The sequence below is a fragment of the Scatophagus argus genome, chromosome 12 (assembly GCF_020382885.2).
Source record: "Scatophagus argus isolate fScaArg1 chromosome 12, fScaArg1.pri, whole genome shotgun sequence".
Classification (NCBI taxonomy): domain Eukaryota; kingdom Metazoa; phylum Chordata; class Actinopteri; family Scatophagidae; genus Scatophagus; species Scatophagus argus.
Genome location: NC_058504.1, coordinates 11,453,429 through 11,467,159, shown reverse-complemented (window position 1 = coordinate 11,467,159; position 13,731 = coordinate 11,453,429). Strand labels below are relative to the sequence as shown.

At 40.2% G+C, this 13,731-nt stretch overlaps 1 protein-coding gene across 3 annotated transcripts in view; it reads left to right on the top strand.

The window, feature by feature from the left end:
- Positions 1-146: 146 nt before the first annotated feature.
- Positions 147-13,731, top strand: part of ahnak (AHNAK nucleoprotein) — a 34,879-nt gene continuing 21,294 nt past the window's right edge. For all 3 annotated transcript variants that reach the window (XM_046405638.1, XM_046405637.1, XM_046405636.1), the window contains exons 1-5: positions 147-397; positions 7,673-7,736; positions 12,894-12,952; positions 13,103-13,259; positions 13,382-13,608. In XM_046405638.1, coding sequence (XP_046261594.1) covers positions 13,103-13,259; positions 13,382-13,608 — 384 coding nt within the window. In that variant the 5' untranslated portion in view covers positions 147-397; positions 7,673-7,736; positions 12,894-12,952. The remainder of the gene's footprint in view (positions 398-7,672; positions 7,737-12,893; positions 12,953-13,102; positions 13,260-13,381; positions 13,609-13,731) is intronic.

Here is a 13,731-nt window from a genome sequence, read left to right as displayed (position 1 = left end):
TTGGAAGCCTCTATGTGAAGCAGTGGGTGGTCCCATGGCTGCTGAGAACCACTCCCTTGCACAGGTCCCCTCCCTAACATTCCCCTCCCTCTGCAAACCAGGAGCCCTACCCAGCTCACTATCCAACCACTCTGCTCAGCCCAGAGGAGCAGCCACTCAGAAAAAGAAGTTTAAAACAACTCAGAGAAGAAGAGGGAGGGAGAGAGAGGGGGGGGCTGAGAAAACGCCCTGGAAACTTGGTTCATCGAGAAATAGGAAAAGAGTGACAAATCCTTACAGACTGCAACGTTGTGAGTGGAAGAAGTGCTTTTCTTGGGCTGGGGAGAAGGGGAGAGTGCAAGTTTTCAAGGATGCTCAAGTTGGTGTGAGGCTTCTTGGGCGCAAAGACTGCGCACAGGTAAAGATGCGTTTTTTTCTTTTCTTTGAATGAAGTGAATTTTTTTTTTTAAAAACTTTTTTTTTGCCAGCTGTACCTTGCTTTAAACTTAGCTATGCTGAAAAATATCAAATCATTTATAAAACTTTTCCAAAGTTTAAAAAAACTAAGTTGCAAAAGTGTAAAAGTTTTGTGTCCAACATTCCTGTAATATTCCAGTGGACATGTGTTGTGAGTGTGCGTATCAGTGGCGAGACTGCATTGCCTTTGTCCTACTTTATTGCATGCGTTTATCTCATTTGGTGTCCTGTGGGACAGTAGTAGGGAAGTTTGTATGGAGAGGAAGTGTGTCTATTGTCACCCTGGTGATTTTTCTGTAAAAGTGAAAAGTAGCAATGATTTTGTGTGAATATCATCATAAGTTTTAAATACAGATTTGATGCAGCCCGGACAGTGAGGGAGTGGGTGTGACAGCTGCCACATGAATGCAGAGGATTGACTGGAGTTGCGCACTTCACTTTTCCTTTCACAGCACACAAAGTTTGTTATCCAAGGAGCATGTAGGTGTTGAACTCACTGTTGGAGAAAGTATATAGGGTATCATATGGTTTTTAGTCCTTTAAGAAACAAGAGGTAACACCCCAAATCACTATTTGTGAGGTGATTTGACTATTGTGCAACGTGGCTGTCCTTTGCATGCACGCAAGTTATAGTCTTTGGGATATCAAGCATTTTTTATAGCATTGGAATATCCCACAAACTTATGAAAGTATAATGGAAGATGCAAAGAGTTGTTTGCGCTGATTTAATCTTCCAGGTGTTTCTCTTATCTCTCCCACATCCTTTAGCTTTGAGTCTAGGAAGTTTAAAAAGTAAAGGTACTTCCCTGTGAGAGCCTGCCGTAACAGGCTTGGGTGTGGATTCTTCTCTTTCGCGATCCTCCACCCTATCCTTTTTTCTCCCTTCCCTCTTGCTTCGCTGTCTACTCACAGAGACACACCCTTCGCAGCTCCAAAGAAAAAAGGAGAAAGAGAGAGAGAGAGAGAGAAAAAAACAACATATATGTTGCAGACAGTTGTCACAATGAGTCTGCTAACACATCCAAAAGTCAAGGGCTATCCAAGGATTCCAGCAAAAAAGTACTGGTAATACTTTTTTCTCTGTCCATGCCACTGCGCTGTATAATTCTCAGTCATTTGGATTAGTGAAAAATTCATATGTGCCTTTTTTAACGCAGTCTGCTTGCGCGGAATGCAGTGAACTTCGCTGACAGTTTATGTTATGTCATAAATCAGAACAACATGTATGTCCTTTCCAGCCATAAAGATGCAAACTATCACTGCTGCTTTAAACTAAGGCTTGTATGTTTTTGGTCACTGACTTTTTAAAATCCTACACAGATAAAGATTTTTCTTTATTTTACCTTGGGTCTCTTAACCTGGGCTCCCAGCCAGGGTGTGCAGGGGAGGGGAGAGAGAAGGGAGAAGAGGAGGGAGGATGGGGAAAGGGAGTTAGGGAGTGAGTGAGTGAGTGAGGGGGGATGGGCGGGGCAGGGGCTAGGAGGGGAGTAATGGAATGTAGTGGTTTGGAAAGACAAGCTAATTGAAACCAGGTCTGCAGCGTAGCGGAGGGAGCTCAGACTTCACACATTTGGAGGAACACAGAGTTTTATCAGTCCAAAAAGTTGAGTTATTTACTTTGCTGCCAAACTCATATCAAAGCATTAATGGCATCTTTCCAGGTGTGGTTCAAAACAAAATCATCTCATAAAGTCCAGTCTGGGTTTTTATATAAAGTGTTTGTTGAAGCTGAGGAAAAGGCAGATAAAAAATCCTTTGTTGAATCTCAGCTGAAAGTCAGATTCGTCTGTGTGTATTGCCTGTCCGCCACATCTCCCTACTGCCACACCCAAAAGTCATCTGAACAGAGCGTTAGGCAGAGCTGATTTTTGCTCCGTTCTGCACAGTCTTTTATTCAATGCGCACTTAATGCATGTTCCGCGTCTCACAGCTGTAATTGGTCTTGTCAAGTTGAGTGATTGCGAAACAGACGGCTTAAAGGGGACTAAAATGTCTTTAGGTCATAGGCTGTCTTTTAAGCTATCATATCCTTAGTGTTCTTAGCACTGAAGAAATTCATGTTTTACTTGGTGATGCCAGCGCAAAGTACTGTATTACCTTGGTTACCAGGTGTAGAGTTTTGCTGCAAGCATAGGTATGAACTTACGCAACCATAATAAATATGGAACTTATATGCACTGAGACAGAACTGGTTTCTGATTGCCTGCAGCTTAAACGTTTGTCGGTTAACAGGGCCTCATCTTGGCCCGCAGCTAAATACTTGTACTTTCCACCGATGCAGCAGTACAGAGCCTACATTATGTTGTAACTTGAACTAATGTATGGTGTTTTGAATTCCAAAATCTATGCTGTGAACTTGTGAAGGAGCTTTACTGATCAAGTCATGCTCAGTCATCAGTGGCAGTCCACAGTGCCACTCACGCTGATTTTGGTGCACTTGTCTCCCTTTTGACAGGAGCATCTTTACTAACCTGAAGAACAGGACGTGCCCTATGACTGTTCAGAGTCTTAGCTTGACCATGTTAAGATATTTATCACAGCACTCTACCAGGAACCACCATATATTCCTGCCCTGTTGACTGGCAGCACATATTTATTAACAAGAGTGGAGTGGTGTTACTCAGCCGTACAACTGTGAAACGGAAAGAAACTGCTCTCTAGCACACTTCCTCTGCCATTTCCTCATGGGTTTGTTGAGAGGGTGGTAGGAGGGACAGCATGGAGAGGCGAAAAGAAGGGGGCGGAAACAGTGAATAAGGTAAAAGAAGGGAGGGTGACTGCAGTCAAACTAGTTTATTTTGTTTCACACTTGGCATTCTTTTAGTAGCAAGGCTGGACTCTCAGACATCCTGAAGTTCCAACAGACTTACTGAAGTCTCAGCCTAGAGATGTTTACTTTTACTCTGAACATCTAACTCTAGTGTGCTACTTTAGACGTTCTAGGCCATCTACTCAGCAGCCACTCCCTTCTCACCCATCCACTGCTGTTTTGGAATGTTTCGGTATCTCCTCAGTATATGCTGCAGAGCACCTATCATTAACATTGCTTGCCTTGTTGTTGAAACAGTGAAGTATGATAAGACAGTCACAGTATCCTTGTAAGTCTTAACTGAAGCACACGCATGCAATTCATACTTGTTTACTGTGGGACCTTTGCAAGCAAGGGATTTAAAAAGGGTGTGAAGCATCTTTTTCTGATAAGCCAGTAACTTTCACCACTGCTCTGCCAAACATCTGCAATATGGAACCATCCAAAAACAGTAAATCTTACATAAATATTGCCGTACTACAAAGCCTCCTTTCCTAACTTGCTGTCTGCTGTTATGTTGCCCCATGTGAATGACAAGCAGCATCTGTTACAAAACTTCATTTGGAATGAGGCAGCCAAAAGGGCAGCAGGGCTTGGAATGTAAATTTAGAAATATTTTCAGCTTTGTTTAGGTCTTCTTTATCTGGCACAAGATACTCAGGGATGGCACTCATCACAATCCAACACTCCTTCTTGTTCTAAACAACTTTGCTCTGGTGTGGTCTAAATGCTAAGTCTGAATACATATCCTTGTGTTGTGCTTATGCATCATGTTCGAAAGCTAATGAAAAGTCTTGTGGCTATATATACATTCTTAAGCTATGGTTGGTCTCCTCTCACCTTTCGGGTCTCCCGCTGTATGAATGGATTTGCATTTGTTCTTGTTCAAACAACAGATGTGAAAGACTGAAGCAACCCTAAACCAAGCCAAAGTAAATTTAGTTGAAGTAGGGCAATTAGATGACATGGCCTACATGAAGTTGGTATGGATGTCTGTAAAGGCTTTGTTATCTCATTTAAGTGGCACAACTGTGTAAACTTTATCCTGCTCTTTCTCTCTCCCTGGTGTAACAAGTTATGCTAGATCAGAATTTACATCCTCAGCTCAGTTATTGTGCACCTCTCTGTCTCTTCATCATTATCATTCGTTGCTCAATGTTCTTGGCTCTGAAACTACCCATAGGCACCACCCCAGGATCACTTCTCATTAAAGAACATCATCTACAGCCACAAAACATTAGCGCATGAGGAAAAAATTGAGGAAACCCTGAGAGAGGAAATTCAAAGTGAGATCCTCCCCTCTTGGATGTCCTGGTGTAATAAAGAACAATGAGCAATGGCTGGAGTCATGAGTTATATGGTACTTACCAACTCATACAACAGAGACCCTTTCTTCTACTGTTCTTACATGAACATGAAGCTTATATATAATTTACATAAAATAAAAAAAAAGACATAGCTGAAGCGCACTCTCATCACGACCCCTGGTCTTGTTTTGTGTCTTGCCCTAAGTTTTCTGCAGTTTTTCCATTTTGTGTATGACTCCTGCCAAAGTCACAATGGTTTAATCAACAACAGGCCGAGTTGGCGTCAGTGGGCAGGCTTTGGTCTTATGCAGGCCTTGTGGTTTGGTTTAGGGCTATGTGGACTATGGAGTGCAGAAAAGAACCATTTATTTTGATGTGCATTCCTTTTATATGCGTCACACATGCATGTCCTATCTGCGTTTTTGAGGGAAGAGTGAACCCACGCTGGGGCCTGCTGTGTCTCTTTTTGTATTTGTTGTACTTACTGTGTCAAAACTTCAACAGAGATAGAGGAACAGGGAGTGTGTTCTGTTTCGACAGTGTGGCTGATTTGGTCACTACTTTTCTCTCTACCTTTTTGTTTCTCTGTACTGAGACCACTGGTTTATAATCTAATCTTATCACTCACCAGCACCACTGTGACTGATTCCCTTATGCCTGAGCTGTAATCATTGTCACACTGCTCTTGTTTTCTATTCAACAAATTGATTAGGTTAGGCAACCTGACCGATTAACCAAAACTGCTCTGATCAGTTTCCAATGCACTGTAACTTAATTAAGTAGAAACTATATTGGGCAAACTGTCTAAGTATGTACCCTCAAGGTTAAGAAAACGCCTGGTGTAAAATGACAACGGTGAGCAGTGTGGTGTAGAGTGCGGTTGGTTGCAATCTAAATGGTTGCGCAGGTGGAGCAGACTGAAATCAGGATTATAAAGACTTTGATGTGCATGATAAAAAGGGTATCCGTTCAGCTGATCCTATGCAGTACACATTAACTGTGCATGTCTGAATGAATGTGGTGTCCTTGTTTATTTGAGCAGAACCTATGGGTTTTTTTTTTTTCTTTTTTTTGGAAAGGGGGGGGGGCTGACTGCAGGGGGGTGGGCACTCAGGCAGGGCGCAGGGTGGGCGGCATAGAATGTAGCTGGAGTCAGAGAAAAAGAGGGCATTTCTTTGGAGTTAGTCACTGTGGGGAGAGGCCGGGCTCACTTCCAGCTGGCCTGACGGCTCTATCAAGGAATGCGTGTGACTGGAGGCCTGGGTGGGGTTGTGCACTGAGCTACACCCTGTGCAAGCACAGCACAGAGGCAAAGCGACGTGATCAGCCTCGTGGATTGTGGCGTGGTATTTCTACCCTTGAACGCGGCATGTGTTTTTATTTTCGTTCTGCACTGTTGGTGACCACAAATCACCTTACTGTGCATGCCTGTGCGTGCGTGTGTGTGTGTGTGTGTGTGTGTGTGTGTGTGTGTGAGTATGGTCTCAACAAAGTAATGAGAAAAGAAAATAGGGGAACAGATATCTTATCTTTTGAGTTAACTCAGATATAGCCATTGCAAAAACTTTATTAGATTATTTAGATTATTTTTGTCATCTCTTTCACAGCCAGAGATCTCACATAACCTTCATGTGATATTATTTTGGGTGTCAGTGATCCAGGCAAATTCTATCTTACATTCCTTTAAGATAGATACTTTCAAAAATGTACCATTGTCATTCAGTCATGGCAGTCTCAGGAATATGTCTCTGTAACAAGAGTACGGGCTACAGAGTGTACACAGCTGCGGTAGTGCAAGTCTCTCTACACAAACATAATGACAACCACATACTACCTGGCCTTTATCTCAGTCATGTCCTATCTGTGTCAGTGCAGGACCAGTTCAAAAAGGCAGTGAACAACAATGCCGTCTATGGCAAAACCTTAAAGCATTTTACAAGATTTGCAAAAATGTCACTTGTTTAAATTTACTCACTTTCTCTCTGTTGTATTTAGTGTTTATGATAGCTCTTCAAAAACTACACTGTTTAGAAAAAGCTTTAGGATTCTCACAAACACAGTCATTTGGCAGAGTTTTCTCTAAAGTAATGAGCAATTTAGTTTATTGAACATAGGGGACTGGAGAGGGGGAGGTTAATGATGGGGTTGGAGAACCTGCCTTGGAAGAATTTCTCTGAGGGACATGTTCCCACTGGTAGATGCCTGTCTGTGCACACATCAAGCCTGGTTCTGTTTGTACTGGGACTGACAAAGAGAAGGCTTTGTTTCACAATATGCCGGTGGGTTGTAGCAATAATCCTAGCAAGTCTTGTAATATTTTAGGCTAGTCACAGTGGGTAATAGTAAGATTGTCTTTTAATGCAAAATGACTCTCCACTGATGAATAGAGTTACAACAGCAATATCTTATGACCGTATTAGCTTATGTGGCTGCCAATTTCCCCTGTTGTACTACAGTGGTTTTATACTTCACTCCTTGGCAGTGCAGTCTTGTCTCACAATCTTTACTCAAGCAATGAAACTAGAGCAGAGGAATTCAGGGGCATATTTTAGAATACATCTCCTTTTAGAACTGGATTTGTTTCCTTTAGATGTTAAATTTCACATTCCTGGATAGATAAATAGATGTAATGCATTGGTGTGTGCATCTTATATTCTCATTTGCAAAAAGAGAGGACCACACCAAACAGGTAGCTGGATTTGTTTACTTAAAGGGAGTTTTTTGCATCATTATTTGCCAGGATCAAAACTGCTACTATTGGTTGGTTAATTATTAAAAGCTTCCATTGAATATGGATGCTAAAATGGCATGAGAAAATCCTGACTGTAACCATAGTATATGTTGGTTATCATGTTGAGACACATCTCTTGATTGCAACTGTGACTTGCACGTAAAAGAATATGCATCATCTGTCAATCATATGACTGAAACATGGTGTGCTATTGCACAAGAGAGCAGCATGATGAATTTGGGATAGGTTTCTTTTGTACCACCCATGATAGCAGTAGAACTTGACAGAAACCTTCAAATATTTGTCTTGTCTTGCTCTTCTCATTTAAGTGTATCTAATTGCGTTATTATTATGTTTTGCTGTCAACAGAAGTCAAGAATACAAGAACCAAAGCATCAGTCTGAACACCTTGGCCTTGCCTGAGCAATCCGAGGTAAGTGCCCGTAGACTTACTGCAAGATATCCACACAGCATGTCTGTTACTGATTAACGAAAGGAAAGACAACTGAATTTCTTAGCACCGGTCACTTCCATTCCAAGGCTATCTAGTCAGTGTCACCATAGAACAGCCTTCTATTATGCAACTAGACATCAAACTTCTGTTGGAATGTTTGTTGCAAGGCTTTCTTTGAACCTGGAAGGTCATGCCACTGCCATTCAGCTGTGAAAGGCCTGCCTTGTGGAAACCTGATACTTGGCTACTTCTGCTCTCTGTGCCTTCTTTTTGCACCCCCACAGACACCACCTGTTCTGCTCAAAACCCTTTACCCTTCTTATGAAACAATCCTGTCAAGCCCACTCTGTTTTAACTGTTTGTCATCAACAGGAATACCAAACTCAAACTGTATACAGGGCAATGTCAGGCCACAAGAGAGGTGTGCATCCAGAACTTTGTGTTTGCACACTAGTTAAGAGAGATTGCCTCCGTAGATTCCTTAGATGCCTCTTGTAAAAAAAAAGAAAGAAAAAAAATTGTGTGGTCTTTAAAAGTACTTTTGATTAGATCACAAATCAAATTTACGTGACATCAGGAATGCCACTCTCACGTGTGTCTGAGAAATGAAAGCGAAAGAATAGAGAAGCGGTTGATTGTGATATTGCCTGACTGCTTTGAGCTTTAAGTCACAGACTGACTGTCTGTCTTATGATTCCAAGAACAGAGGCTTACTTATTTGGTATCTGTTTAATTTGGTATCTAATCATTTGATCTTGATCAAGTTAATTTTTCCTCTGTGCTGCATTTAGAAAATAGGTTATGCTGTATTAAGGCAAAGGGGGGTGGGGTGAGGGGTTATTATTGAGAAATAAATAACCAGGGTGCCCTATGCCTGAGGAGAGTCAAAAGTGATAATCCTGTATTTTCATTTCTATTAGTTTCTTGTTTACTTTGCCCTGTTTCTGTTACCTCATGCAGCTTGCTGCCAGAAATATGTCAAAGCTGTGAGAACATGGACAGCTCATATAGTTCACTCTCAATTATAGAGCGCCTCAGAGTTAGGGAAGAGGCAAATAAGTTTAAATATGAAAAGTAATTGTGTATGAAAATAGGTAGATGGATAGGAAGGGAAAATTAAGTGGAAGTAAGAGAGTTGTATCTTAAAATTCCCACTTTGAATGCAAAATGGAGGAATGAATAACAATTTTTTTCTCTTTCTCTTGCCCTTGGGGATTTTTTGTGAAAACATAGATGGTTGCCTTTCCTTTCTTACTGTGAGCTTGTTTGTTATTTCTAAACTGAATCCTGCCAATAATGCAACATGTTCTCATTTCATTTCCAACTTGTCAAATACAACAGCTTTCTCACTGGCCTAATGCTTTAAACTATGACGCTCTATGTAACCCTCTAACATGCAGGCTCTGTGGTCAAGTTAGCAATAATAAATATGCAATACAGGGTTAAACTTTTAAAATAAAGCTTTTCACATTTTTGAGCTTTAGACATGCTGGAAAACATGAAGCCAGGTAACTTTTTTCAACCGTCAGATGACCTGTCGTGAAAGTCAGGTGACAGTTGTCATAGGAAAAATGATAAACATGCGGTTAATGGTGTGAAATGGTCATAGTTTGATTAGAATTATGCACTGAAAATACTTGGTTAGACCTAGGTTTCAATACTAGAGGTGTGCCTCCAGAGACAGAGGGATACCTTACAGTGACATGGGTTGAGCCACTGACCAAGCTGTATTGTATTGTATGTATTGTATTGGATGTGCTAGAAGTGAGAAAGGGCTGAAGAATATATGCTTTGCATGAGAGTTAAAGGGACAATTCTGAGTTGCTGAGTTATGCAGATATCAGCTGTTTCAATATCTGCCTTCCGTGGAAAATATTGCACTTCACTTTTGGTGCTCAAAATACCAAAAACAAAAAAAGGAAAGAAAAAAAACTGATCTCTTTTTCCAGAAATCACGATCAAGTTACTCAAGTTAATCAACAGATTTTGTTAATTTTGTAATATTAATAAGTCATGAGAAGCATATAGAATAAAAAAGTGAGGGAACCCAGATCATGTGCAAAGTTTCTCAGCTACTTTTGTCAGGATGTGTAAAATGAACTGCATTGTGACTCATCGGGAAAAATCTAGATTGTTCAGTTCAGACTAAATACTCTTGCCCTGAGATCATAAGGGTTTGGTTAAGATAATATAACTGACTTGGACCTGAGTAATATTCGATCTACATGAGTGAATTGCCTTGTTTGTCCCCTCCATACTCACACATTTCAAATGTGATTGATGCATATAATTTTGCAGGTAATGTAAGGCTTCAGGTCTTGATAGATTCATGTTACTAGCTTCAGCCAAGACACACTGACAGAGACAATAAGCCAGCAAGAGAGAGAGAGAGAGAGAGAGAGAGAACAGGGGGGCGTCGGGGTGGATCAGGTTATAGTGGTTGGCGTCATCTTTGGCATTAACACCACCCATATCTCTGGTATTACCACTCTTAGTGGCCCTGGCCCTTGTTACACAGTTCTGAGAGTCTGCCAAATGCTATTTTAAGTAGAGCTTAATATTTTCTCAAAGAATTGCAAACATTTTTCAGTATCCCCAGTCACACAGGACCAGTCTTTTTATTGCTTACATTAATTGGTGTATTGTTTCAGAATCAGAATCAGAATTCCTTTATTTATCCCTGAAGGGAAATTCTTTATTGCTGTGTGCCCTTGGATAGTGTCCAGCGAACTAGGGAGACCAGTTTGCAAATCATTCTGCATTCCAAACTGTTTATAAATGTTGTCTCATATATCCTAACTTTCACAAAAATGTAGCTATACTACTGCCTGAGATACAATTAGGTCAGGAGGACAAACAGGCCCTTCTGACATAAGAATTGCATGCACCATCTGGATTCACAGTTTATTATTTGATATTTCAGAGAACTAGCCAAAACATCAGTGTTGTCTTCTTCAAAACTAAAATACTGTTTATTTCCAGTGTGGCAGATGGCCGTTGAGAGAGTGATGCTTGTTACAGACGCCTTTGAAACAGCTTCTTTATCTTTGCCACAGGTTCCTCTTGTTCCCAGTAGCTTGTTATCTTGCAGAACAGTGTGGCAGCGTCATTGAATGGAGAAGAATTCTGAGGCTTACTTATGTTATTTTGACTGGTGCTAATGTAGTTTAGAAAATGTGTGTGATTTTTAATAATTATATGACAGATCGTACAGACCATAATTTGTCATATAATAATAAAAAAATTAAATGAGAATGCCAAGGCAGGATAAACTAGTCAAGATAAAACCTTATATCTCAGTCATAACCTTCCTTTAAGGAGAAAGTTTTTATTCAGACCTTAAACTGATGTTTCTGATCACATGGAAATCCAATTTTACAACTACAACTGTAACAATGCATTCTTTTTCTTCCCTACTGACTGCTCAATTCAAATGTCACTGGCTAGTTGAAGTAGTTTGTTGTCTTATCTTGTTGTAAATTCAAGTATATGTGAATTAAATAATCACCCACAGCTTGTTATGCATTGTCTCAGCAATCTGACTACAAGTCTTCACCTTAAATAATAGTCTTAGTCTACTTATCTAATGGCATAGTCAGAGCCAAGATAAGCCAAGTGAATTGACACAGACCACACAAACAAGAGACACTTGTGTGTGCTCTGAATAGGTATAGAGCAGGGTCATAACAACTAGTAAAAATCCTCCACACCTCCTTTCCAAGATGGTCTCTGGTACTCCCCAAAAACACACAGGTCACTGTGACTCATATTCTTTTTCTTCAAAAGCTTATCCTCCCATTTGTATTAGATAATTAGCGGTAAACAGACAGTTTGAAACACTCTAAATAACTGCATGGCTTCATGTTTTAAGCTGCACCTGCAGGCAACAGCAGACTTATTCTCTTATTTGAAAGACGGGGGGGGATTGAATTTGAATCTTTTAACATTCAGATAGGTAGTTTGGTCTGAGCATCTTCCAGTACATGTACAGCATCTTTAAGCAAGACACTGAACTCATCATTGCTCCGGATGTATCCATATGTGAGAGAAAAAAAAATTGGACAAAAGTGATACCCAATGTATGCAATATGAAAACACGCAATTTATTGCTGGCTAGCCATAAACACACGACTCAGACAGCTTTGTGTAATTGAAGGTGTGGGTTGTTGAGAGTTTGGCATTAATGAAACAATAGGTTGTCTGTTTCAGAGAAGAGAGTGGGTAGGACTAGTCAGCATATTTGCAGAGGCAGGTCTGAGAATGATATTAACAAACTTCATTATGGTTGAAATTGTGTTTACTACAGTGCACATAAAGAGTCATTTATATAAAAGCTAAGCATGCCTGTAAATTGACTGATGAGCTGATGGGAATATAGTGAATTGTTGTTAAATTATTTGGTTATTGTCAGAGATTCTGCATTATGGCCAGCAATGTGTAGTAAAGATGAATGACCATATCCAATAAGTAACATGATATGTGCTTTAGTATGGATGGATACACCCTGAAGTTGATTACTTTGTGATAAATATGATAACAACAGATACATGGTCAACGTATATTCAAACTTAAATGCACCTGTCATTAATGAACAGAATAAGAATTTTGATGTGCATTGTAGGTATGAGCATATACAAATGCGTACTTAGTTTAGTACTGCTGTTTGTGGATATATGTATTTGTGTTAAAGAGAGATGTGCACTAAAATGTTGGGGTATGTGTTACTCTGCATTTCTACACCTCTGGGTGCGTTTTTATAAGGCAAGACCTTACAAAGCTTTAACTGTCTTTGTTCTCTCTGTTGACATTGGAGCTGCTGTGTAGGCACAGGATTGGGCTGCTTTCCTCAGGGCAGGGTGTGGTCTGACTCTCACCAAATTTCCAAAACATAGAGCTCCCAGCAGGAAGGTGTTTTGGGGGGGGTCTAGAGGTTGTGCTGTTTTAAAGAATTTCAACACCATCTAGTGTTCACTGTTGGGCCTTACAAGCCTGAGTGCAGGATTAGTAAAAAAGTCTAAATCATGCAGTTACAGGATTTGTTTTAAGGGTGAAAAAAGAACATTTGGGCTGGGATAAAGTGATGCATTATTAGTTACGAGTTTGCCATAATGGTTATTATTATATTTCTATATGCAGGAAAACCACGACAGAGTCTTCATCAGACCAGGCCTTGAATAGAAGACAGCAAAAATAAGGTATTTTTTTTAAATTGTTGTCACTATAAATCCCTTGTACTTTCTATATCTTATACTGTTCACTTTGGTGCAAATACTTATACTACATTTTCCTGCCAGCTGCATTGGGTGTTGCTTTTTTAACTATTATTTGTATGGTTATGTTGACAGATGGCTGAAGAGGAGGAAACCAGGGAGGTGCTCTTTCAAGATTGGGAGGGTCCAGACAAAACTGGCCTGACCATTGAACAAACAAGTGGAGGAGAGATCTTTGTTAAGGAGGTTAGAGGAGAGTCACCTGCAGCACGGTCTGGAAAAGTATATGAAGGTAGCAAGTTCATCTTTTTTCTCAAATCATCAAATATGAAGTAAGATTTGTCACAGTCACATGATGAGATATTTATTTCGTCTTAATAAACTTTTATGTCACTGTCTCTTTTCAATTCATAGGTGACCAGATTGTAGGTGCCACTGTCTATTTTGATAACATGAGCTCAGAAGAAACAGCTGAGCTACTGAAGACACTGAACCGCCACAAGGTTGGACTGAAACTACAAAACAAAGGAGACAAATCCCCTTGCTGCTCACCCTTGAGCACACCATGTCGTTCACCAATGGGCACCCTGACATGGGAAGGGAAGACCCGGTTTGGAGGTTCTAGTCCAGAAATCATCCTTGTAAGTTTGATTGATTTGATTTGTTTGTATGAAAGCTATGAAAATAATTACATGGTATATATATTAAATATAATAAATATAAATATTTCCATGTTGAATGCTTTTCTGTCTTTTTTTGTCAAC